At 47.3% G+C, this 26,539-nt stretch overlaps 1 protein-coding gene across 1 annotated transcript in view; it reads right to left on the bottom strand.

The window, feature by feature from the left end:
- Nucleotides 1-1,796: 1,796 nt before the first annotated feature.
- LOC137376320 (solute carrier family 22 member 2-like) overlaps nt 1,797-26,539 on the bottom strand; it is a 462,182-nt gene continuing 437,439 nt past the window's right edge. The window contains exon 11 of the mRNA XM_068044621.1: nt 1,797-3,400. Within this exon, the coding sequence (XP_067900722.1) occupies nt 3,292-3,400 (109 nt within the window). The 3' untranslated portion in view covers nt 1,797-3,291. The remainder of the gene's footprint in view (nt 3,401-26,539) is intronic.

The following is a 26,539-nucleotide window of genomic DNA, read 5'->3' on the forward strand; positions in this document are numbered from 1 at the left end:
CGTCTATGCTGAGCATGTCATCAACTACATCGTAATAGTAAACAACAGGGCAGTGTCATACTCTGTCTTTCTCAGCTTCACAGGAGTTAAAAGTTTAATTGATAAACTATTTAAGTTGTTACGACCAGGTGAGGAAGGGTTCTCAGGCTCCCCTCTTGCCCATTTCCTGGTTTGGCCATAACAGGGTTTATCTTTTAAAACACAGTGATTTTAGCTTACCCCCTTCAGTGAGCCTGTGCTCACTGCACTCTCGTTACAATTGCAAATGAACCAATCAGACAGGCTTTCTTGAGTTTAAACAATGCCACAGGTGCCAGCTCACAGCAGGGTGGGGATACACTCTAGTTCTGCTTCAAAGGGCTCAGATGCTGACTTTGAGGGCACAAGGTACCAAAAAGGGCTCATGGATATATAATTGAAAATGGTTAGTGCACTGAGCACCCTGGCACTGAGCTTGTGCACAATGTCGCGGAGCAATTTGCATCTTGCCTCAAGACTTTGTGCAGAGCATAGAGCCTATGCTGTCCACTATGGACCTAGTGATTAGCTGTATTAGCACAACTGTGGGGCCCACCATGATGATGCATCTAATGTCATTTCTGACAGAATCCATGGCAGCATAAATTGGTTTTTGATATCACTGTTAAAAGGAGCTTCCAGGGAGTCACATCAGTCCTGCACGCTGCTCTCCAGCAGAGCCCTAGGAGTGCTGAGACACTGCCCCAAGAGAATGGCCTTAAGCTCCATGGGCTTGTCACCTACTGCCCTCCCACAAGATGACAGCATGCTTGCCCCCTGCCAGATACTTTGACAGTGCCTCTGTTGGTACCTTACTGGTGCTACTCAGACAGCCAATCCAGACTGCTAAAGCCCACTTAAAGATGCTGCAGTTTGAAGTCGGGCCTTCTAGGCCGTCTGCTGCCTGAGGACATCCTCCAAGGCCATCTGGTGTCCTCGGTAGAAGCTCAGCAGCCTTCTACCTCCCAAGCTGTAGCCACTGGGGAAGCACGTTGGAATGGCATGAGGATAGGAAAATGGGTGCATGATAGGCACTCAAGGCTTGCACAATGTCATTTTATTTGGTCAATGCTGATATGATTTGATTGATAAATTTGTTCTTCAATCCAGATTTGCTGTTGGAGTTTGTTTTTGTCGTGACAGTGAGGGCAAGACCAATAAGGTTGGGGTGAAGATGTCAATCTGATGTTTGTTGTAAGGAGAGTGATAAAGTTTGTGGGACTGTTGGTGAATGGGGAATGAGATTGCTGATGTTGTTAAATTGCTTCTCGATGAGCTTGCTTCTGAGAGCTCAGGCAGATAGGGGCTTTGATGTCCTTCTCCTCCGCCCATCACTCAGGTGGTGGTAAAGGCTGATCCCTCAATATGGCCAAGTTGTGAAGCATGCAGCAGACAATGAAAGAGAGAGTATCACCTTCCCATTAGATCATTATGTTAAGAGCATCACAAGCTGACCTGTTGCTCTGAATCCAATCTGTCAACCAGACAGTGGGCTGTGTACCTGAGATAATGTCACAGTTTCTCATTCACTATGCCTTCCAGCAGCTTTTACACAATCCGTCATTGAAGCACTTGTCTAAACACAATCCGTTCTTGTGAATAAGCGCATTAGCTGCTTTCAAATTGCATAAAACGGAGCAAGAAGGAGCGAGGGACCCGATAAGAAGACAGGTAGGCTGGATTGGTCTATGAAAAAGGGTTAGGGCTTGTTGGGTCACCTGGGTTATTTTGTCCCGTTCTCAAGGATTTTTCAATAAAACAAAGTCAGTTGAAATCAATTGGATCAGAAGGCATTTATTTTAACTTGTCATACTGTTGATACAGTGAAGTTCAGTAATATATACAAATCTAAATTACCTGCAATTAACATTTTTAATTGAATATTGTTACCTTTTTGTATTACAGTCCATTGGAACACATTAAATATTCAGATTCATATAGATAGGTTGAACTTTTAATAACGCCTGACTCAATACATAAATATACAGGAGATTCTTTTCCAGTCTCTAGTTTACATTTATATTAACTTGTGAACTCCTGAGTAATGTTCATTAAAGATAATTAATCGGAGCCATAAATTTCCATATTGTTGAATCATTGACTCCAGCGGTTGCTGTCAAACTGCATTTTTGAAAGGATGAGAAAGTGAAAGTGATTTTATGCTTTTAAATTCAGAATCAGACAGCACAGAAGGCGGCCATCATGGCTGTGCGGGTCTTTGAAAGAGGGGGCTGAATTTTTCTGGCCATTGGAGTCAGGCTGGCAGGTGGGAGGATTGCGAATACAGCGGAGGAAGGCATCGGAATGGGAGCCCGTCATCTTCCCGTCACCATGGCATATTGCTGGTGTGAGCTACTCAGCCGCTTGGCCGCCAACTGGGTGGCCAATTGAGCCTCTTAAGGACCTAATTGAGAGCCACTTCCTGCCCTGCGGGCTGCTGCGTATGGGAGACCACCAGGTAAACCCTGGTGGCCTTGCAACAGATTCCTGGATGGGGGTGGCCCTCATTAATGGGCACTCTAGGGCCCACGGAGAGCCCCGAGCGGCAATGGCGCTGCTGCTGCATCATGAACCCCACACCTCCCCGCCAAGCACCACCACCACCATGATTGCTGGGGCCTGTCTGCCCGGCCCCAGCTTTCCCATAAAAACCTATCTGCTCTTTAAGGGTATCCTGCCATTGAGGTGCCCTCACCCTAGCAGTGACACTGCTGCACTACTGGCCCTCTGATTGGGCTGGCAGCTCTAGGGGGCGGGCCGCATCCCCAACTGGATGGTGGCCCTAGCAGTGGCCTGTTATGCCACTCCAGGGTCCTGTGCCTGCCAGAACAGGGTCAGCTCCCACTTTCACCCCTTGGTGGCAGGACTTCACCCTTCCCCAAAATTCAGCCCAGTTATCCAAATAGTCTCACTCCCCTGCTCTTTTCCCATAGCCTTGTATTTCTTTTCCCTTTCGACTATTTATCCAATTACCTTCTGGAAGTTACTATTGATGATATTTCCACACCCTTTCAGGCGGTACATTCCAGCTCACAACAACTCACTTGTGTAAAACAAATTCTCCTCAATTCCTTCTTGGTTCTTTTGCCAATTACTTTAAATCTGTATCCTCCAGTTACTGATCCTCCTGCCAGCGGAAACAGTTTCTCCCCATTTACTCTATCAATACCCCATCTAATTATGAACATTACGTATACTGGTAATAATATATAGCAGATAGTGTGAAATATGAATCTAACTAGTCTGTATTTGAGGTTAATACTGCAATCCAATTCATGAGTTGAGGACGATCCTTGCTGAAGCAGTGTCCTTGATATTGTGCGTTTCTGTTGAATGTAGAACAATCTTCTGGTAGCTTGTCTTCAATACGCTTGTTTTCCACCTGAAAAAAGTCAAATATTTATCTTACACTAGTTTGAACCACATTCTTCCCAGTATGAATTTCAGCATTAAGGGGCCATGTTCTTTTGCTTCCCTTCCCTTCACTGCTGAAGACGTTGAAACTGAAAATCCTCAGTCCTTCCGAGGCACTTCTCAGCTAACTTCAATGGGATCAAAGCTGGGCTTTAGGTTGGGATCCAGAAAGACCCAGTCCTGACACCTTGTTGGGGACAGAGTTTCTTCTCATCCCAAATGAGGCAAGCAGCATACAAGATGATTGGACTGGGGCATAGGGCAGCAGAATTGCTGGCGGTCGTAGGTCCCAGTTTGTGGGGTGATGCCAAGTCTAGGATCCTGGGCAAAACTCCTTCTTCAGGGCAGCAAATGAGGTGAGGATGCGGGGGTTAGTGGGGGGGGGGAAATCTATAATTCTTTTGGGGTGGGCCAATGTTGTGCCACAATTTGTAGCTGCTTCAATGGCTGGGTACCCAAGATACATCTCTAGTCTGCAACCACCTGCCAGTGGTGGGCAGGTCACGAGACTTCGCCACCAGACCTCGCCAATTTTGTTTGGGTCAGCAGGAGAAGTCCAGGGTGGGCATGTTTCCTGGCACTTACTCCAGGATGCATCCACTCCCACCAACCCTGCCACATGCAGATTTTTGATCCCAGTGACTCACCAGCAGGATATAGTTCCACTAGGATGCCAGCTAACTTCCAGTATTTCACCTCAGTTCTGTTCTTCACATGTGAGCCTAGACAGACTGCCAGCAACTCTGTCCTTCTGTGCATCTCTCTCAGAAGTCATTATGATAACGTAGAAAAGGTAACAGCTAATTTGTGCACTCTAAGTTCTCCCAATTAGCAATGTGATAATGACCAGATAATTTGTTTTAGTGATGTTGGTTGAGAAATAAATATTGGCCAGGATGCCAGGAAGGACCCTCCTTCTCTTCAAACTATGTACCATAGGGCCTTGTATGCCACCTGAGAGGGCAGATGGAGATTCAGTTTATATTTAATCTGAAAGATGGCACCTCCAACAATGCAAAACTTCCACAGTACTGCACTGGGAGTCTCATCTTGGATTATACACTCAAGTTTCAGTAATGGGACTTTGAATCCACAACCTTTTGACCCAGAAGTGGGGCGGCACAGTGGCGCAGTGGTTAGCACCGTAGCCTCACAGCTCCAGGGACCCAGGTTCGATTCTGGGTACTGCCTGTGCGGAGTTTGCAAGTTCTCCCTGTGACTTTCGCCGGATGCTCCGGTTTCCTCCCACAGCCAAAGACTTGCAGGTTGATAGGTAAATTGGCCATTATAAAAAATTGCCCCTAGTGTAGGTAGGTGGTAGGGAATATGGGATTACTGTAGGGTTAGTATAAATGGGTGGTTGTTGGTTGGCACAGACTTGGTGAGCCGAAGGGCCTGTTTCAGTGCTGTATCTCTAAATAAATTAATTAAAATAAAAAATAAAGCAAGAACATTATCATTGAGCTGACACCACACTGTTGGTTTGTTACATGGATATGTTAGAATAATAGCAAACTCTGTGGGCATGCATCCACCACACTCTGGAAGAGGGCGAGACCTACAAAGCAGCTCTTTCCAGGCTTGTTGGATCTTTCGACTTGGTCATTAAAAGTTAGTTGAATTAATAAGGGTCAGGATAATATACAGCTACAATTTTCAAACACAAATTCTGCTGTTAGAAATTGTCAATATTAAACCCAACAAATTAGTGGTTACAGTCATGTAATGGTTATGTTACTGGGACTAGAAATTCTGAGAATATGAGCTCAAATTCCATCAAGACAGTTTAACCCTTTGAATTAAGGTTAATAAAATCTGGATATAAAAAGCTGGTTATCAGCAGAAGTCACCATGAAGCTATCCAATTGTCCTAAAAACCTAATTGGTTCAGTAATGTCCTGGTCTGGTCTATACATGACTCCAGTCCCATACCAATGTGCCTTAACTGCCCTTGGAAGTGGCCCGCCTAGCCATTCAGTTATATTCAGGGCCTTGCCACATTGTTAAATTGGCAGTTAGAACGTTACCCAGAAGCACAAGTCCTTGAAGCAGTTACTTCATTTAGAAGCAGAACTGCATCACAAATCTGAAGCACAGCAGGGAAAGGAGAAGAAGAGAGGTTATCCTGGCAACACACAGGCTAAGAGATACTAAAGGCAGTTAAGAAAAAGTGGACGCCACTGATAAATACGAATTGTTCTCTGTGAGGGGTTATAGACTGACTTACCAACTCAACCTACAATTCTGCAGCTTTATTAGGCATAACAGTGACAGGAGCTATTATATTCCATAGTACCAGCTTCCTAAAACTATTTTAAATAGTTTAGTAGATGATCAGTTACCTACATCACTTACACATACCTTGCTGAAGATGATGATTTGTTGCCATGATTTATAATATTGAGCACAAGCTATTTGAAACACAGCAATTATATCATTGATGGGTTACCAAGGTGATATCGGCTGCAAATATTAGGCAAGCCAACCAGCAATTATTTTGCATGTCTAAATGAAGTTTAATTCCACAAGTGAAGAGTCATGTCAAACATGTAGAAAACCAAGGTCATTTCATTACATGAGGCCCTAATTGAAAAATCAATCATTCTGCAGTTAAGGTGCACAATTATTTCCCAATTAGTTGTTCATCATCTTCCTTCATTTGCAATCCTACAGGGTATCAAAGCAAGAAAATCCACTATTAATAACAAGTTGAGATGATAAACTTGGGGATATTACTCTTATGAGGAGCATGGTGATTTTTCAAGCTTCTGAACGTAAAAACATAAGAAATAGGAGGAGTGGGCCATTTGGCCCCTTCAAGCCTGCTCCGCCATTTAATGAGATCATGGCTGATCTGATTATGGCCTTAACTCCACTTTTCTGCCTGTCTCCCCATTATCCTTGACTCCCTTGTATATCAAAAACCTCTCTAACTCAACCTAGAATATATTCAATGATCCAGCCTACACTGCTCTCTGGGGGACAGGATTCCATAGATTAATGACCCTCTGACAGAAGAAATTTCTCCTTGTCTCCGTCTTAAAAGGGAGACCCCTTATTTTGAAACTGTGTCCCCTAGTTCCAGATTCCTCATGAGGGAAAACATCCTCTCAGCAGCTACCCTGTCAAGCCCCCTCAGAATCTGTCATTTGGAAAATGCTAGAATTCATTATAAAGGAAGTAGTAGCAGGACATTTAGAAAATCATAATGCAATCAAGCAGAGTCAACACGGTTTTATGACAGGGAAATTGTATTTGACAAATTTATTACAGTTCTTTGAGGATGCCCCACAAGCAGAGCGGATGAAGGGGAACCTGTAGATGTAGTGTATTTGGATTTCCAAAAGGCATTCGATAAGGTGCCACATAAAATGTTACCCCCTTCATCCCAGCAATCAGCCAAGTGAACCTTCTCTGAACTGCTTCCAAGGCAATTTTATCCCTCCGTAAATAAGGAGACCAAAACTGTACACAGTTTCACCAATGCCCTGTACAGTTGTAGCAAGACTTCCCTACTTTTATACATTCATCCCTCTTGCAATAAATTCCAACATTCCATTTGCATTCCTAATTACTTGCTATACCTGCATGCTCACTTTTTGCGATACAGATCCCTGTGTACCGCAGCATTCTACAGTCTCTCTCCATGTAAATAATATTCTGTTTTTCTATTCTTCCTGCCAAAATGGACAACTTCACATTTTCCCACATTATGGGCTGGATTTTAAGAGCGGGTTTTTGCCCACTCAATCTATCTATATCTCTTTTCAGACACTTTGTGTCCTTCTCACAACTTGTTGTCCTATCTATCATTGCATCGTCAGCAAATTTGGCTACAATACACTCGGTCCTTTCACCCATCATTAATATAGATTATAAATAGTTGACGCCCCAGCACAGATCCTTATGGCACTCCATTAGTTACAGTTTGCCAACCAGAAAATGCCCCATTTATCCCGAATCTCTGTTTCCTGTTAGATTGCTAATCCTTTATCCATGCTAATGTATTACCTCCAATACCATGAGCTCTTATCTTGTGTAGTAACCTTTTATGTAGCACCTTATCGAATGCCTTTTGGAAATCCAAATACACTACATCTACAGGTTGTGTGGAAGTACCTTCAGCACACAGACTGCAATGGCTCAAGAAGGAGGCTCATCACTGCCTTCTCAAGGCAACTAGGGATGGGTAATAAATGTTGGTCATGCTCATAATGCCCATATTATGAGAATTAAATTTTAATACATGAGGGTAACAATGGAGCCTCCAGTGTTGCTTTCATTATCTCTGGACTTGTGGAGGGAAATGAGCAGGGTAAGGGATTATTATTCTGTGAGCATGTGTGTGAGTATACACATTGGTTGAGGGCAATATTGGTATCAGCTATGACCTGCAGCCCTTCATTCCAATAGCTCAGGAACACACACATTTAAATTTCACACTTGCATGATGGCCAGTTGGGTGAGGCCTTTGAGGGCCTCTGAGGGCCTCGGACCTCTGTAATTATGTGCCCCAGCATCTTCACTTCAAAAAGATCGCTGACTGCTGGGAGAGGCTTCAGTTCAAAAAGAGCGCGGAGACTGGAGAGAGGATTCACTTCGAAAAGAGCGTGGAGACTGGGGAGAGGCTTCACTTCAAAAAGAGCGTGGAGACTGGGGAGAGGCTTCACTTCAAAAAGAGCGTGGAGACTGGGGAGAGGCTTCACTTCGAAAAGAGCGTGGAGACTGGGGAGAGGCTTCACTTCAAAAAGAGCGTGGAGACTGGGGAGAGGCTTCACTTCGAAAAGAGCGTGGAGACTGGGGAGAGGCTTCACTTCGAAAAGAGCGTGGAGACTGGGGAGAGGCTTCACTTCATAAAGAGCGTGGAGACTGGAGAGAGGCTTCACTTCATAAAGAGCGTGGAGACTGGGGAGAGGCTTCACTTCGTAAAGAGCATGGAGACTGGGGAGAGACTTCACTTCATAAAGAGCGTGGAGACTGGGGAGAGGCTTCACTTCGAAAAGAGTGTGGAGACTGGGGAGAGACTTCACTTCATAAAGAGCATGGAGACTGGGGAGAGGCTTCACTTCATAAAGCGTGTGGAGACTGGGGAGAGGCTTCACTTCATAAAGAGCGTGGAGACTGGGGAGAGGCTTCACTTCATAAAGAGCGTGGAGACTGGGGAGAGGTGTCACTTCGAAATGAGTGTGGAGACTGGGGAGAGACTTCACTTCATAAAGAGCGTGGAGACTGAGGAGAGACTTCACTTCATAAAGAGCATGCAGACTGGGGAGAGGCTTCACTTCATAAAGAGCGTGGAGACTGGAGAGAGGCTTCACTTCATAAAGAGCGTGGAGACTGGGGAGAGGCTTCACTTCGTAAAGAGCAAGGAGACTGGGGAGAGACTTCACTTCATAAAGAGCGTGGAGACTGGGGAGAGGCTTCACTTCATAAAGAGCGTGGAGACTGGGGAGAGGCTTCACTTCGAAAAGAGCGTGGAGACTGGGGAGAGACTTCACTTCATAAAGAGCATGGAGACTGGGGAGAGGCTTCACTTCATAAAGAGCGTGGAGACTGGGGAGAGGCTTCACTTCATAAAGAGCGTGGAGACAGGGGAGAGGCGTCACTTCGAAATGAGTGTGGAGACTGGGGAGAGACTTCACTTCATAAAGAGCGTGGAGACTGAGGAGAGACTTCACTTCATAAAGAGCATGGAGACTGGGAAGAGACTTCACTTCGAAAAGAGCGTGGAGACTGGAGAGAGGCTTCACTTCGAAAAGAGCATGGAGACTGGGAAGAGACTTCACTTCGAAAAGAGCGTGGAGACTGGAGAGAGGCTTCATTTGAAAAGAGTGCGGAGAGCAGGAAGAGGCTTCATTTGAAAAGAGTGCGGAGAGCAGGGAGAGGCTTCATTTGAAAAGAGTGCGGAGAGCAGGGAGAGGCTTCATTTGAAAAGAGTGCGGAGAGCGGGAAGAGGCTTCATTTGAAAAGAGCGAGGAGAGGCTTCATTTGAAAAGAGTGCGGAGAGCAGGGAGAGGCTTCATTTGAAAAGAGCGAGGAGAGGCTTCATTTGAAAAGAGTGCGGAGAGCAGGCAGAGGCTTCATTTGAAAAGAGCGAGGAGAGGCTTCATTTGAAAAGAGTGCGGAGAGCAGGGAGAGGCTTCATTCGAAAAGAGTGCGGAGAGCAGGAAGAGGCTTCATTTGAAAAGAGTGCGGAGAGCAGGAAGAGGCTTCATTTGAAAAGAGTGCGGAGAGCAGAGAGAGGCTTCATTTGAAAAGAGCGTGGAGAGCAGGAAGAGGCTTCATTTGAAAAGAGTGCGGAGAGCGGGAAGAGGCTTCATTTGAAAAGAGCGAGGAGAGCAGGAAGAGGCTTCATTTGAAAAGAGTGTGGAGAGCAGGAAGAGGCTTCATTTGAAAAGAGCGAGGGGAGGCTTCATTTGAAACGAGCGAGGAGAGGCTTCATTTGAAAAGAGCGAGGAGAGGCTTCATTTGAAAAGAGCGAGGAGAGGCGTCATTTGAAAAGAGCGAGGAGAGGCTTCATTTGAAAAGAGCGAGGAGAGGCGTCATTTGAAAAGAGCGAGGAGAGGCTTCATTTGAAAAGAGTGCGGAGAGCGGGAAGAGGCTTCATTTGAAAAGAGCGTGTAGAGGCTTCATTTGAAAAGAGCGAGGAGAGGCTTGATTTGAAAAGAGTGCGGAGAGGCGTCATTTGAAAAGAGCGAGGAGAGGCTTCATTTGAAAAGAGCGAGGAGAGGCTTCATTTGAAAAGAGTGCGGAGAGCAGGGAGAGGCTTCATTTGAAAAGAGCGAGGAGAGGCTTCATTTGAAAAGAGCGTGGAGGATGGAGAGACGCTTCATTTGAAAAGAGTGCGGAGAGCAGGGAGAGGCTTCATTTGAAAAGAGCGAGGAGAGGCTTCATTTGAAAAGCGTGCGGAGAGCAGGAAGATGCTTCATTTGAAAAGAGTGCGGAGAGCAGGGAGAGGCTTCATTTGAAAAGAGCGAGGAGAGGCTTCATTTGAAAAGAGTGCGGAGAGCAGGCAGAGGCTTCATTTGAAAAGAGCGAGGAGAGGCTTCATTTGAAAAGAGTGCGGAGAGCAGGGAGAGGCTTCATTTGAAAAGCGTGCGGAGAGCAGGAAGATGCTTCATTTGAAAAGAGTGCGGAGAGCAGGGAGAGGCTTCATTTGAAAAGAGCGAGGAGAGGCTTCATTTGAAAAGAGTGCGGAGAGCAGGCAGAGGCTTCATTTGAAAAGAGCGAGGAGAGGCTTCATTTGAAAAGCGTGCGGAGAGCAGGAAGATGCTTCATTTGAAAAGAGTGCGGAGAGCAGGAAGAGGCTTCATTTGAAAAGAGTGCGGAGAGCAGGGAGAGGCTTCATTTGAAAAGAGTGCGGAGAGCAGGAAGAGGCTTCATTTGAAAAGAGCGCGGAGAGCAGGAAGAGGCTTCATTTGAAAAGAGCGAGGAGAGGCGTCATTTGAAAAGAGCGAGGAGAGGCGTCATTTGAAAAGAGCGAGGAGAGGCTTCATTTGAAAAGAGTGCGGAGAGCGGGAAGAGGCTTCATTTGAAAAGAGCGTGTAGTGGCTTCATTTGAAAAGAGCGAGGAGAGGCTTGATTTGAAAGGAGTGCGGAGAGGCGTCATTTGAAAAGAGCGAGGAGAGGCTTCATTTGAAAAGAGCGAGGAGAGGCTTCATTTGAAAAGAGTGCGGAGAGCAGGAAGAGGCTTCATTTGAAAAGAGTGCAGAGAGCAGGGAGAGGCTTCATTTGAAAAGAGCGAGGAGAGGCTTCATTTGAAAAGAGCGTGGAGGATGGAGAGACGCTTCATTTGAAAAGAGTGCGGAGAGCAGGGAGAGGCTTCATTCGAAAAGAGTGCGGAGAGCAGGAAGAGGCTTCATTTGAAAAGAGTGCGGAGAGCAGGAAGAGGCTTCATTTGAAAAGAGTGCGGAGAGCAGAGAGAGGCTTCATTTGAAAAGAGCGTGGAGAGCAGGAAGAGGCTTCATTTGAAAAGAGTGCGGAGAGCGGGAAGAGGCTTCATTTGAAAAGAGCGAGGAGAGCAGGAAGAGGCTTCATTTGAAAAGAGTGTGGAGAGCAGGAAGAGGCTTCATTTGAAAAGAGCGAGGAGAGGCTTCATTTGAAACGAGCGAGGAGAGGCTTCATTTGAAAAGAGCGAGGAGAGGCTTCATTTGAAAAGAGCGAGGGGAGGCTTCATTTGAAACGAGCGAGGAGAGGCGTCATTTGAAAAGAGCGTGTAGAGGCTTCATTTGAAAAGAGCGAGGAGAGGCTTGATTTGAAAAGAGTGCGGAGAGGCGTCATTTGAAAAGAGCGAGGAGAGGCTTCATTTGAAAAGAGTGCGGAGAGCAGGGAGAGGCTTCATTTGAAAAGAGCGAGGAGAGGCTTCATTTGAAAAGAGCGTGGAGGATGGAGAGACGCTTCATTTGAAAAGAGTGCGGAGAGCAGGGAGAGGCTTCATTTGAAAAGAGCGAGGAGAGGCTTCATTTGAAAAGCGTGCGGAGAGCAGGAAGATGCTTCATTTGAAAAGAGTGCGGAGAGCAGGGAGAGGCTTCATTTGAAAAGAGTGCGGAGAGCAGGAAGAGGCTTCATTTGAAAAGAGCGCGGAGAGCAGGAAGAGGCTTCATTTGAAAAGAGCGAGGAGAGGCGTCATTTGAAAAGAGCGAGGAGAGGCTTCATTTGAAAAGAGTGCGGAGAGCGGGAAGAGGCTTCATTTGAAAAGAGCGTGTAGAGGCTTCATTTGAAAAGAGCGAGGAGAGGCTTGATTTGAAAGGAGTGCGGAGAGGCGTCATTTGAAAAGAGCGAGGAGAGGCTTCATTTGAAAAGAGCGAGGAGAGGCTTCATTTGAAAAGAGTGCGGAGAGCAGGGAGAGGCTTCATTTGAAAAGAGCGAGGAGAGGCTTCATTTGAAAAGCGTGCGGAGAGCAGGAAGATGCTTCATTTGAAAAGAGTGCGGAGAGCAGGAAGAGGCTTCATTTGAAAAGAGTGCGGAGAGCAGGGAGAGGCTTCATTTGAAAAGAGTGCGGAGAGCAGGAAGAGGCTTCATTTGAAAAGAGCGCGGAGAGCAGGAAGAGGCTTCATTTGAAAAGAGCGAGGAGAGGCGTCATTTGAAAAGAGCGAGGAGAGGCTTCATTTGAAAAGAGCAGGGAGAGGCTTCATTTGAAAAGAGTGCGGAGAGCGGGAAGAGGCTTCATTTGAAAAGAGCGTGTAGAGGCTTCATTTGAAAAGAGCGAGGAGAGGCTTGATTTGAAAGGAGTGCGGAGAGGCGTCATTTGAAAAGAGCGAGGAGAGGCTTCATTTGAAAAGAGCGAGGAGAGGCTTCATTTGAAAAGAGTGCGGAGAGCAGGAAGAGGCTTCATTTGAAAAGAGTGCAGAGAGCAGGGAGAGGCTTCATTTGAAAAGAGCGAGGAGAGGCTTCATTTGAAAAGAGCGTGGAGGATGGAGAGACGCTTCATTTGAAAAGAGTGCGGAGAGCAGGGAGAGGCTTCATTTGAAAAGAGCGAGGAGAGGCTTCATTTGAAAAGCGTGCGGAGAGCAGGAAGATGCTTCATTTGAAAAGAGTGCGGAGAGCAGGAAGAGGCTTCATTTGAAAAGAGTGCGGAGAGCAGGGAGAGGCTTCATTTGAAAAGAGTGCGGAGAGCAGGAAGAGGCTTCATTTGAAAAGAGCGCGGAGAGCAGGAAGAGGCTTCATTTGAAAAGAGTGGGGAGAGGCTTCATTTGAAAAGAGTGCGGAGAGCAGGGAGAGGCTTCATTTGAAAAGAGTGCGGATAGCAGGAAGAGGCTTCATTTGAAAAGAGTGCGGAGAGCAGGGAGAGGCTTCATTTGAAAAGAGTGCGGAGAGCAGGAAGAGGCTTCATTTGAAAAGGGTGCGGAGAGCAGGGAGTGGATTCATTTGAAAAGAGTGCGGAGGGCAGGAAGAGGATTCATTTGAAAAGAGTGCGGAGAGCAGGAAGAGGCTTCATTTGAAAAGAGTGCGGAGAGCAGGGAGAGGCTTCATTTGAAAAGAGTGCGGAGAGCAGGGAGAGGCTTCATTTGAAAAGAGTGCGGAGAGCAGGAAGAGGCTTCATTTGAAAAGAGTGCAGAGAGCAGGGAGAGGCTTCATTTGAAAAGAGTGCGGAGAGCAGGGAGAGGCTTCATTTGAAAATAGTGCGGAGAGCAGGAAGAGGCTTCATTTGAAAAGAGTGCGGAGAGCAGGAAGAGGCTTCATTTGAAAAGAGTGCGGAGAGCAGGAAGAGGCTTCATTTGAAAAGAGTGAGGAGAGCAGGAAGAGGCTTCATTTGAAAAGAGTGTAGAGAGCAGGGAGAGGCTTCATTTGAAAAGAGTGCGGAGAGCAGGGAGAGGCTTCATTTGAAAATAGTGCGGATAGCGGGGAGTGGCTTAATTTGAAAAGAGCGAGGAGAGGCTTCATTTGAAAAGAGTGCGGAGAGCGGGAAGAGGCTTCATTTGAAAAGAGCGAGGAGAGGCTTCATTTGAAAAGAGCGAGGATAGGCTTCATTTGAAAAGAGTGCAGAGAGCAGGAAGAGGCTACATTTGAAAAGAGTGCGGAGAGCAGGAAGAGGCTTCATTGGAAAAGAGTGCGGAGATCAGGAAGAGGCTTCATTTGAAAAGAGTGCGGAGAGCAGGAAGAGGCTTCATTTGAAAAGAGCGTGGAGAGGCTTCATTTGAAAAGAGCGAGGAGAGGCTTCATTTGAAAAGAGCGAGGAGAGGCTTCATTTGAAAAGAGTGCGGAGAGCGGGAAGAGGCTTCATTTGAAAACAGCGAGGAGAGGCTTCATTTGAAAAGAGCGAGGAGAGGCGTCATTTGAAAAGAGTGCGGAGAGCAGGAAGAGGCTTCATTTGAAAAGAGTGCGGAGAGCAGGAAGAGGCTTCATTTGAAAAGAGTGCGGAGATCAGGAGGAGGCTTCATTTGAAAAGAGTGCGGAGAGCAGGAAGAGGCTTCATTTGAAAAGAGCGAGGAGAGGCTTCATTTGAAAAGAGCGAGGAGAGGCTTCATTTGAAAAGAGCGTGGAGGGTGGAGAGAGGCTTCATTTGAAAAGAGTGCGGAGAGCAGGAAGAGGCTTCATTTGAAAAGAGCGAGGAGAGGCTTCATTTGAAAAGAGTGCGGAGAGCAGGAAGATGCTTCATTTGAAAAGAGTGCGGAGAGCAGGAAGAGGCTTCATTTGAAAAGAGTGCGGAGAGCAGGGAGAGGCTTCATTTGAAAAGAGTGCGAATAGCAGGAAGAGGCTTCATTTGAAAAGAGTGAGGAGAGCAGGGAGAGGCTTCATTAGAAAAGAGTCCGGAGAGCAGGGAGAGGCTTCATTTGAAAAGAGTGCGGAGAGCAGGAAGAGGCTTCATTTGAAAAGAGTGCGGAGAGCAGGGAGTGGCTTCATTTGAAAAGAGTGCGGAGAGCAGGAAGAGGATTCATTTGAAAAGAGTGCGGAGAGCAGGGAGAGGCTTCATTTGAAAAGAGTGCGGAGAGCAGGGAGAGGCTTCATTTGAAAAGAGTGCGGAGAGCAGGGAGAGGCTTCATTTGAAAAGAGTGCGGAGAGCAGGAAGAGGCTTCATTTGAAAAGAGTGCGGAGAGCAGGAAGATGCTTCATTTGAAAAGAGTGCGGAGAGCAGGGAGAGGCTTCATTTGAAAATAGTGCGGATAGCGGGGAGTGGCTTCATTTGAAAAGAGTGCGGAGAGCAGGGAGAGGCTTCATTTGAAAAGAGTGCGGAGAGCAGGAAGAGGCTTCATTTGAAAAGGGTGCGGAGAGCAGGGAGTGGATTCATTTGAAAAGAGTGCGGAGAGCAGGAAGAGGATTCATTTGAAAAGAGTGCGGAGAGCAGGAAGAGGCTTCATTTGAAAAGAGTGCGGAGAGCAGGGAGAGGCTTCATTTGAAAAGAGTGCGGAGAGCAGGGAGAGGCTTCATTTGAAAATAGTGCGGAGAGCAGGAAGAGGCTTCATTTGAAAAGAGTGCGGAGAGCAGGAAGAGGCTTCATTTGAAAAGAGTGCGGAGAGCAGGAAGAGGCTTCATTTGAAAAGAGTGAGGAGAGCAGGAAGAGGCTTCATTTGAAAAGAGTGTAGAGAGCAGGGAGAGGCTTCATTTGAAAAGAGTGCGGAGAGCAGGGAGAGGCTTCATTTGAAAATAGTGCGGATAGCGGGGAGTGGCTTAATTTGAAAAGAGCGAGGAGAGGCTTCATTTGAAAAGAGTGCGGAGAGCGGGAAGAGGCTTCATTTGAAAAGAGCGAGGAGAGGCTTCATTTGAAAAGAGCGAGGATAGGCTTCATTTGAAAAGAGTGCAGAGAGCAGGAAGAGGCTACATTTGAAAAGAGTGCGGAGAGCAGGAAGAGGCTTCATTGGAAAAGAGTGCGGAGATCAGGAAGAGGCTTCATTTGAAAAGAGTGCGGAGAGCAGGAAGAGGCTTCATTTGAAAAGAGTGCGGAGAGCAGGGAGAGGCTTCATTTGAAAAGAGTGCGGAGAGCAGGAAGAGGCTTCATTTGAAAAGAGCGCGGAGAGCAGGAAGAGGCTTCATTTGAAAAGAGTGGGGAGAGGCTTCATTTGAAAAGAGTGCGGAGAGCAGGGAGAGGCTTCATTTGAAAAGAGTGCGGATAGCAGGAAGAGGCTTCATTTGAAAAGAGTGCGGAGAGCAGGGAGAGGCTTCATTTGAAAAGAGTGCGGAGAGCAGGAAGAGGCTTCATTTGAAAAGGGTGCGGAGAGCAGGGAGTGGATTCATTTGAAAAGAGTGCGGAGAGCAGGAAGAGGATTCATTTGAAAAGAGTGCGGAGAGCAGGAAGAGGCTTCATTTGAAAAGAGTGCGGAGAGCAGGGAGAGGCTTCATTTGAAAAGAGTGCGGAGAGCAGGGAGAGGCTTCATTTGAAAAGAGTGCGGAGAGCAGGAAGAGGCTTCATTTGAAAAGAGTGCAGAGAGCAGGGAGAGGCTTCATTTGAAAAGAGTGCGGAGAGCAGGGAGAGGCTTCATTTGAAAATAGTGCGGAGAGCAGGAAGAGGCTTCATTTGAAAAGAGTGCGGAGAGCAGGAAGAGGCTTCATTTGAAAAGAGTGCGGAGAGCAGGAAGAGGCTTCATTTGAAAAGAGTGAGGAGAGCAGGAAGAGGCTTCATTTGAAAAGAGTGTAGAGAGCAGGGAGAGGCTTCATTTGAAAAGAGTGCGGAGAGCAGGGAGAGGCTTCATTTGAAAATAGTGCGGATAGCGGGGAGTGGCTTAATTTGAAAAGAGCGAGGAGAGGCTTCATTTGAAAAGAGTGCGGAGAGCGGGAAGAGGCTTCATTTGAAAAGAGCGAGGAGAGGCTTCATTTGAAAAGAGCGAGGATAGGCTTCATTTGAAAAGAGTGCAGAGAGCAGGAAGAGGCTACATTTGAAAAGAGTGCGGAGAGCAGGAAGAGGCTTCATTGGAAAAGAGTGCGGAGATCAGGAAGAGGCTTCATTTGAAAAGAGTGCGGAGAGCAGGAAGAGGCTTCATTTGAAAAGAGCGTGGAGAGGCTTCATTTGAAAAGAGCGAGGAGAGGCTTCATTTGAAAAGAGCGAGGAGAGGCTTCATTTGAAAAGAGTGCGGAGAGCGGGAAGAGGCTTCATTTGAAAACAGCGAGGAGAGGCTTCATTTGAAAAGAGCGAGGAGAGGCGTCATTTGAAAAGAGTGCGGAGAGCAGGAAGAGGCTTCATTTGAAAAGAGTGCGGAGAGCAGGAAGAGGCTTCATTTGAAAAGAGTGCGGAGATCAGGAAGAGGCTTCATTTGAAAAGAGTGCGGAGAGCAGGAAGAGGCTTCATTTGAAAAGAGCGAGGAGAGGCTTCATTTGAAAAGAGCGAGGAGAGGCTTCATTTGAAAAGAGCGTGGAGGGTGGAGAGAGGCTTCATTTGAAAAGAGTGCGGAGAGCAGGAAGAGGCTTCATTTGAAAAGAGCGAGGAGAGGCTTCATTTGAAAAGAGTGCGGAGAGCAGGAAGATGCTTCATTTGAAAAGAGTGCGGAGAGCAGGAAGAGGCTTCATTTGAAAAGAGTGCGGAGAGCAGGGAGAGGCTTCATTTGAAAAGAGTGCGAATAGCAGGAAGAGGCTTCATTTGAAAAGAGTGAGGAGAGCAGGGAGAGGCTTCATTAGAAAAGAGTCCGGAGAGCAGGGAGAGGCTTCATTTGAAAAGAGTGCGGAGAGCAGGAAGAGGCTTCATTTGAAAAGAGTGCGGAGAGCAGGGAGTGGCTTCATTTGAAAAGAGTGCGGAGAGCAGGAAGAGGATTCATTTGAAAAGAGTGCGGAGAGCAGGGAGAGGCTTCATTTGAAAAGAGTGCGGAGAGCAGGGAGAGGCTTCATTTGAAAAGAGTGCGGAGAGCAGGAAGAGGCTTCATTTGAAAAGAGTGCGGAGAGCAGGAAGATGCTTCATTTGAAAAGAGTGCGGAGAGCAGGGAGAGGCTTCATTTGAAAATAGTGCGGATAGCGGGGAGTGGCTTCATTTGAAAAGAGCGAGGAGAGGCATCATTTGGAAAGAGTGCGGAGAGCAGGAAGAGGCTTCATTTGAAAAGAGTGCGGAGATCAGGAAGAGGCTTCATTTGAAAAGAGTGCGGAGAGCAGGAAGAGGCTTCATTTGAAAAGAGCGTGGAGAGGTTTCATTTGAAAAGAGCGAGGAGAGGCTTCATTTGAAAAGGGTGCGGAGAGCGGGAAGAGGCTTCTTTGAAAAGTGCGATGAGAGGCTTCATTTGAAAAGAGCGAGGAGAGGCTTCATTTGAAAAGAGTGCGGAGAGCAGGAAGAGGCTTCATTTGAAAAGAGTGCGGAGAGCAGGAAGAGGCTTCATTTGAAAAGAGTGCGGAGAGCGGGAAGAGGCTTCATTTGAAAAGAGCGAAGAGAGCAGGAAGAGGCTTCATTTGAAAAGAGTGTGGAGAGCAGGAAGAGGCTTCATTTGAAAAGAGCGAGGGGAGGCTTCATTTGAAACGAGCGAGGAGAGGCTTCATTTGAAAAGAGCGAGGAGAGGCTTCATTTGAAAAGAGCGAGGAGAGGCTTCATTTGAAAAGAGTGCGGAGAGCGGGAAGAGGCTTCCTTTGAAAAGAGTGCGGAGAACGGGAAGAGGCTTCATTTGAAAAGAGCGAGGAGAGGCTTCTTTTGAAAAGAGTGCGGAGAGCGGGAAGAGGCTTCATTTGAAAAGAGCGAGGAGAGGCTTCATTTGAAAAGAGTGCGGAGAGCAGGAAGAGGCTTCATTTGAAAAGAGTGCGAAGAGCAGGAAGAGGCTTCATTTGAAAAGAGTGCGGAGATCAGGAAGAGGCTTCATTTGAAAAGAGTGCGGAGAGCGGGAAGAGGCTTCATTTGAAAAGAGTGCGGAGAACGGGAAGAGGCTTCATTTGAAAAGAGCGAGGAGAGGCTTCTTTTGAAAAGAGTGCGGAGAGCGGGAAGAGGCTTCATTTGAAAAGAGCGAGGAGAGGCTTCATTTGAAAAGAGTGCGGAGAGCAGGAAGAGGCTTCATTTGAAAAGAGTGCGAGGAGCAGGAAGAGGCTTCATTTGAAAAGAGTGCGGAGATCAGGAAGAGGCTTCATTTGAAAAGAGTGCGGAGAGCAGGAAGAGGCTTCATTTGAAAAGAGCGTGGAGAGGCTTCATTTGAAAAGAGCGAGGAGAGGCTTCATTTGAAAAGAGCGAGGAGAGGCTTCATTTGAACAGAGCGAGGAGAGGCTTCATTTGAACAGAGCGAGGAGAGGCTTCATTTGAAAAGAGCGAGGAGAGGCTTCATTTGAAAAGAGCGTGGAGGGTGGAGAGAGGCTTCATTTGAAAAGAGTGCGGAGAGCAGGAAGAGGCTTCATTTGAAAAGAGCGAGGAGAGGCTTCATTTGAAAAGAGTGCGGAGAGCAGGCAGAGGCTTCATTTGAAAAGAGTGCGGAGAGCAGGGAGAGGCTTCATTGAAAAGAGTGCGGAGAGCAGGAAGAGGCTTCATTTGAAAAGAGTGCGGAGAGCAGGAAGAGGCTTCATTTGAAAAGAGTGCGGAGAGCAGAGAGAGGCTTCATTTGAAAAGAGCGTGGAGAGCAGGAAGAGGCTTCATTTGAAAAGAGTGCGGAGAGCGGGAAGAGACTTCATTTGAAAAGAGCGAGGAGAGCAGGAAGAGGCTTCATTTGAAAAGAGTGCGGAGAGCAGGGAGTGGCTTCATTTGAAAAGAGTGCGGAGAGCAGGAAGAGGATTCATTTGAAAAGAGTGCGGAGAGCAGGGAGAGGCTTCATTTGAAAAGAGTGCAGACAGCAGGGAGAGGCTTCATTTGAAAAGAGTGCGGAGAGCAGGGAGAGGCTTCATTTGAAAAGCGTGCCGAGAGCAGGGAGAGGCTTCATTTGAAAAGAGTGCGGAGAGCAGGTAGAGGCTTCATTTGAAAAGAGTGCGGAGAGCAGGAAGGGGCTTCATTTGAAAAGAGTGCAGAGAGCAGGAAGAGGCTTCATTTGAAAAGAGTGCGGAGAGCAGGGAGAGGCTTCATTTGAAAAGAGTGCGGAGAGCAGGAATAGGCTTCATTTGAAAAGAGCGAGGAGAGGCTTCATTTGAAATGAGTGCGGAGAGCAGGAAGAGGCTTCACTTGAAAAGAGCACGGAGAGCAGGAAGAGGCTTCATTTGAAAAGAGCGAGGAGAGGCTTCATTTGAAAAGAGTGCGGAGAGCAGGAAGAAGCTTCATTTGAAAAGAGTGCGGAGAGCAGGAAGAGGCTTCATTTGAAAAGAGTGCGGAGATCAGGAAGAGGCTTCGTTTGAAAAGAGTGCGGAGAGCAGGAAGAGGCTTCATTTGAAAAAAGCGAGGAGAGGCTTCATTTGAAAAGAGCGAGGAGAGGCTTCATTTGAACAGAGCGAGGAGAGGCTTCATTTGAACAGAGCGAGGAGAGGCTTCATTAGAACAGGGCGAGGAGAGGCTTCATTTGAAAAGAGCGAGGAGAGGCTTCATTTGAAAAGAGCGTGGAGGGTGGAGAGAGGCTTCATTTGAAAAGAGTGCGGAGAGCAGGAAGAGGCTTCATTTGAAAAGAGCGAGGAGAGGCTTCATTTGAAAAGAGAGCGGAGAGCAGGAAGATACTTCATTTGAAAAGAGTGCGGAGAGCAGGAAGAGGCTTCATTTGAAAAGAGTGCGGAGAGCAGGGAGAGGCTTCATTTGAAAAGAGTGCGAATAGCAGGAAGAGGCTTCATTTGAAAAGAGTGCGGAGAGCAGGGAGAGGCTTCATTAGAAAAGAGTCCGGAGAGCAGGTAGAGGCTTCATTTGAAAAGAGTGCGGATAGCAGGAAGAGGCTTCATTTGAAAAGAGTGCGGAGAGCAGGGAGTGGCTTCATTTGAAAAGAGTGCGGAGAGCAGGAAGAGGATTCATTGGAAAAGAGTGCGGAGAGCAGGGAGAGGCTTCATTTGAAAAGAGCGAGGAGAGGTTTCATTTGAAAAGAGTGCGGAGAGCAGGAAGAGGCTTCATTTGAAAAGAGCGAGGAGAGGCTTCATTTGAAAAGAGTGCGGAGAGCAGGCAGAGGCTTCATTTGAAAAGAGCGAGGAGAGGTTTCATTTGAAAAGACTGCGGAGAGCAGGGAGAGGCTTCCTTTGAAAAGAGTGCGGAGAGCAGGAAGAGGCTTCATTTGAAAAGAGTGCGGAGAGCAGGAAGAGGCTTCATTTGAAAAGAGTGCGGAGAGCAGAGAGAGGCTTCATTTGAAAAGAGCGTGGAGAGCAGGAAGAGGCTTCATTTGAAAAGAGTGCGGAGAGCGGGAAGAGGCTTCATTTGAAAAGAGTGAGGAGAGCAGGAAGAGGCTTCATTTGAAAACAGTGCGGAGAGCAGGGAGTGGCTTCATTTGAAAAGAGTGCGGAGAGCAGGAAGAGGATTCATTTGAAAAGAGTGCGGAGAGCAGGGAGAGGCTTCATTTGAAAAGAGTGCGGAGAGCAGGGAGAGGCTTCATTTGAAAAGAGTGCGGAGAGCAGGGAGAGGCTTCATTTGAAAAGCGTGCGGAGAGCAGGGAGAGGCTTCATTTGAAAAGAGTGCGGAGAGCAGGGAGAGGCTTCATTTGAAAAGAGTGCGGAGAGCAGGAAGAGGCTTCATTTGAAAAGAGTGCAGAGAGCAGGAAGAGGCTTCATTTGAAAAGATTGCGGAGAGCAGGGAGAGGCTTCATTTGAAAAGAGTGCGGAGAGCAGGAAGAGGCTTCATTTGAAAAGAGCGAGGAGAGGCTTCATTTGAAAAGAGTGCGGAGAGCAGGAAGAGGCTTCATTTGAAAAGAGCGAGGAGAGGCTTCTTGTGAAAAGAGTGCGGAGAGCAGGAAGAGGCTTCATTTGAAAAGAGTGCGGAGAGCAGAAAGAGGCTTCATTTGAAAAGAGTGCAGAGATCAGGAAGAGGCTTCGTTTGAAAAGAGTGCGGAGAGCAGGAAGAGGCTTCATTTGAAAAGAGCGAGGAGAGGCTTCATTTGAAAAGAGCGAGGAGAGGCTTCATTTGAACAGAGCGAGGAGAGGCTTCATTGGAACAGAGCGAGGAGAGGCTTCATTTGAAAAGAGCGAGGAGAGGCTTCATTTGAAAAGAGCGTGGACGGTGGAGAGAGGCTTCATTTGAAAAGAGTGCGGAGCGCAGGAAGAGGCTTCATTTGAAAAGAGCGAGGAGAGGCTTCATTTGAAAAGAGAGCGGAGAGCAGGAAGATACTTCATTTGAAAAGAGTGCGGAGAGCAGGAAGAGGCTTCATTTGAAAAGAGTGCGGAGAGCAGGGAGAGGCTTCATTTGAAAAGAGTGCGAATAGCAGGAAGAGGCTTCATTTGAAAAGAGTGCGGAGAGCAGGGAGAGGCTTCATTAGAAAAGAGTCCGGAGAGCAGGGAGAGGCTTCATTTGAAAAGAGTGCGGATAGCAGGAAGAGGCTTCATTTGAAAAGAGTGCGGAGAGCAGGGAGTGGCTTCATTTGAAAAGAGTGCGGAGAGCAGGAAGAGGATTCATTTGAAAAGAGTGCGGAGAGCAGGGAGAGGCTTCATTTGAAAAGAGTGCGGAGAGCAGGGAGAGGCTTCATTTGAAAAGAGTGCGGAGAGCAGGGAGAGGCTTCATTTGAAAAGAGTGCGGAGAGCAGGAAGAGGCTTCATTTGAAAAGAGTGCGGAGATCAGGAAGAGGCTTCATTTGAAAAGAGTGCGGAGAGCAGGAAGAGGCTTCATTTGAAAAGAGCGTGGAGAGGCTTCATTTGAAAAAAGCGAGGAGAGGCTTCATTTGAAAAGAGCGAGGAGAGGCTTCATTTGAAAAGAGTGCGGAGAGCGGGAAGAGGCTTCATTTGAAAAGAGCGAGGAGAGGCTTCATTTGAAAAGAGTGCGGAGAGCAGGGAGAGGCTTCATTTGAAAAGAGTGCGAATAGCAGGAAGAGGCTTCATTTGAAAAGAGTGCGGAGAGCAGGGAGAGGCTTCATTAGAAAAGAGTCCGGAGAGCAGGGAGAGGCTTCATTTGAAAAGAGTGCGGATAGCAGGAAGAGGCTTCATTTGAAAAGAGCGTGGAGAGGCTTCATTTGAAAAGAGTGAGGAGAGGCTTCATTTGAAAAGAGCGAGGAGAGGCTTCATTTGAAAAGAGCGTGTAGAGGCTTCATTTGAAAAGAGCGAGGAGAGAGTTGATTTGAAAAGAGTGCGGAGAGCGGGAAGAGGCTTCATTTGAAAAGAGTGCGGAGAACGGGAAGAGGCTTCATTTGAAAAGAGCGAGGAGAGGCTTCTTTTGAAAAGAGCGCGGAGAGCGGGAAGAGGCTTCATTTGAAAAGAGCGAGGAGAGGCTTCATTTGAAAAGAGTGCGGAGAGCAGGAAGAGGCTTCATTTGAAAAGAGTGCGGAGATCAGGAAGAGGCTTCATTTGAAAAGTGTGCGGAGAGCAGGAAGAGGCTTCATTTGAAAAGAGCGTGGATAGGCTTCATTTGAAAAGAGCGAGGAGAGGCTTCATTTGAAAAGAGCGAGGAGAGGCTTCATTTGAACAGAGCGAGGAGAGGCTTCATTTGAACAGAGCGAGGAGAGGCTTCATTTGAAAAGAGCGAGGAGAAGCTTCATTTGAAAAGAGCGTGGAGGGTGGAGAGAGGCTTCATTTGAAAAGAGTGCGGAGAGCAGGAAGAGGCTTCATTTGAAAAGAGCGAGGAGAGGCTTCATTTGAAAAGAGTGCGGAGAGCAGGCAGAGGCTTCATTTGAAAAGAGCGAGGAGAGGTTTCATTTGAAAAGACTGCGGAGAGCAGGGAGAGGCTTCCTTTGAAAAGAGTGCGGAGAGCAGGAAGAGGCTTCATTTGAAAAGAGTGCGGAGAGCAGGAAGAGGCTTCATTTGAAAAGAGTGCGGAGAGCAGAGAGAGGCTTCATTTGAAAAGAGCGTGGAGAGCAGGAAGAGGCTTCATTTGAAAAGAGTGCGGAGAGCGGGAAGAGGCTTCATTTGAAAAGAGTGAGGAGAGCAGGAAGAGGCTTCATTTGAAAACAGTGCGGAGAGCAGGGAGTGGCTTCATTTGAAAAGAGTGCGGAGAGCAGGAAGAGGATTCATTTGAAAAGAGTGCGGAGAGCAGGGAGAGGCTTCATTTGAAAAGAGTGCGGAGAGCAGGGAGAGGCTTCATTTGAAAAGAGTGCGGAGAGCAGGGAGAGGCTTCATTTGAAAAGCGTGCGGAGAGCAGGGAGAGGCTTCATTTGAAAAGAGTGCGGAGAGCAGGGAGAGGCTTCATTTGAAAAGAGTGCGGAGAGCAGGAAGAGGCTTCATTTGAAAAGAGTGCAGAGAGCAGGAAGAGGCTTCATTTGAAAAGATTGCGGAGAGCAGGGAGAGGCTTCATTTGAAAAGAGTGCGGAGAGCAGGAAGAGGCTTCATTTGAAAAGAGCGAGGAGAGGCTTCATTTGAAAAGAGTGCGGAGAGCAGGAAGAGGCTTCATTTGAAAAGAGCGAGGAGAGGCTTCTTGTGAAAAGAGTGCGGAGAGCAGGAAGAGGCTTCATTTGAAAAGAGTGCGGAGAGCAGAAAGAGGCTTCATTTGAAAAGAGTGCAGAGATCAGGAAGAGGCTTCGTTTGAAAAGAGTGCGGAGAGCAGGAAGAGGCTTCATTTGAAAAGAGCGAGGAGAGGCTTCATTTGAAAAGAGCGAGGAGAGGCTTCATTTGAACAGAGCGAGGAGAGGCTTCATTGGAACAGAGCGAGGAGAGGCTTCATTTGAAAAGAGCGAGGAGAGGCTTCATTTGAAAAGAGCGTGGACGGTGGAGAGAGGCTTCATTTGAAAAGAGTGCGGAGCGCAGGAAGAGGCTTCATTTGAAAAGAGCGAGGAGAGGCTTCATTTGAAAAGAGAGCGGAGAGCAGGAAGATACTTCATTTGAAAAGAGTGCGGAGAGCAGGAAGAGGCTTCATTTGAAAAGAGTGCGGAGAGCAGGGAGAGGCTTCATTTGAAAAGAGTGCGAATAGCAGGAAGAGGCTTCATTTGAAAAGAGTGCGGAGAGCAGGGAGAGGCTTCATTAGAAAAGAGTCCGGAGAGCAGGGAGAGGCTTCATTTGAAAAGAGTGCGGATAGCAGGAAGAGGTTCATTTGAAAAGAGTGCGGAGAGCAGGGAGTGGCTTCATTTGAAAAGAGTGCGGAGAGCAGGAAGAGGATTCATTTGAAAAGAGTGCGGAGAGCAGGGAGAGGCTTCATTTGAAAAGAGTGCGGAGAGCAGGGAGAGGCTTCATTTGAAAAGAGTGCGGAGAGCAGGGAGAGGCTTCATTTGAAAAGAGTGCGGAGAGCAGGAAGAGGCTTCATTTGAAAAGAGTGCGGAGATCAGGAAGAGGCTTCATTTGAAAAGAGTGCGGAGAGCAGGAAGAGGCTTCATTTGAAAAGAGCGTGGAGAGGCTTCATTTGAAAAAAGCGAGGAGAGGCTTCATTTGAAAAGAGCGAGGAGAGGCTTCATTTGAAAAGAGTGCGGAGAGCGGGAAGAGGCTTCATTTGAAAAGAGCGAGGAGAGGCTTCATTTGAAAAGAGTGCGGAGAGCAGGGAGAGGCTTCATTTGAAAAGAGTGCGAATAGCAGGAAGAGGCTTCATTTGAAAAGAGTGCGGAGAGCAGGGAGAGGCTTCATTAGAAAAGAGTCCGGAGAGCAGGGAGAGGCTTCATTTGAAAAGAGTGCGGAGAGCTGGAAGAGGCTTCATTTGAAAAGAGTGCGGAGAGCAGGAAGAGGCTTCATTTGAAAAGAGTGCGGAGATCAGGAAGAGGCTTCATTTGAAAAGAGTGCGGAGAGCAGGAAGAGGCTTCATTAGAAAAGAGTGCGGAGAGCAGGAAGAGGCTTCATTTGAAAAGAGTGCAGAGAGCAGGGAGAGGCTTCATTTGAAAAGAGTGCGAATAGCAGGAAGAGGCTTCATTTGAAAAGAGTGCGGAGAGCAGGGAGAGGCTTCATTAGAAAAGAGTCCGGAGAGCAGGGAGAGGCTTCATTTGAAAAGGGTGCGGAGAGCAGGAAGAGGTTTCATTTGAAAAGAGTGCGGAGAGCAGGGAGTGGCTTCATTTGAAAAGAGTGCGGAGAGCAGGAAGAGGATTCATTTGAAAAGAGTGCGGAGAGCAGGGAGAGGCTTCATTTGAAAAGAGTGCGGAGAGCAGGGAGAGGCTTCATTTGAAAAGAGTGCGGAGAGCAGGGAGAGGCTTCATTTGAAAAGCGTGCGGAGAGCAGGGAGAGGCTTCATTTGAAAAGAGTGTGGAGAGCAGGGAGAGGCTTCATTTGAAAAGAGTGCGGAGAGCAGGAAGAGGCTTCATTTGAAAAGAGTGCGGAGAGGCTTCATTTGAAAAGAGTGCGGAGAGCAGGAAGAGGCTTCATTTGAAAAGAGCTCGGAGAGCAGGAAGAGGCTTCATTTGAAAAGAACGAGGAGAGGCTTCATTTGAAAAGAGTGAGGAGAGGCTTCATTTGAAAAGAGTGCGGAGAGCAGGAAGAGGCTTCATTTGAAAAGAGTGCGGAGAGCAGGAAGAGGCTTCTTTTGAAAAGAGTGCGGAGAGCAGGAAGAGGCTTCATTTGAAAAGAGTGCGGAGATCAGGAAGAGGCTTCGTTTGAAAAGAGTGCGGAGAGCAGGAAGAGGCTTCATTTGAAAAGAGTGTGGAGAGCAGGGAAAGGCTTGATTTGAAAATAGTGCGGATAGCGGGGAGTGGCTTCATTTGAAAAGAGTGAGGAGAGGCTTCATTTGAAAAGAGTGCGGAGAGCAGGAAGAGGCTTCATTTGAAAAGAGTGCGGAGAGCAGGAAGAGGCTTCATTTGAAAAGAGTCTGGAGAGCAGGGAAAGGCTTCATTTGAAAAGAGTG

The sequence above is a fragment of the Heterodontus francisci genome, chromosome 13, assembly GCF_036365525.1.
Source record: "Heterodontus francisci isolate sHetFra1 chromosome 13, sHetFra1.hap1, whole genome shotgun sequence".
NCBI classification, from domain to species: Eukaryota; Metazoa; Chordata; class Chondrichthyes; order Heterodontiformes; family Heterodontidae; genus Heterodontus; species Heterodontus francisci.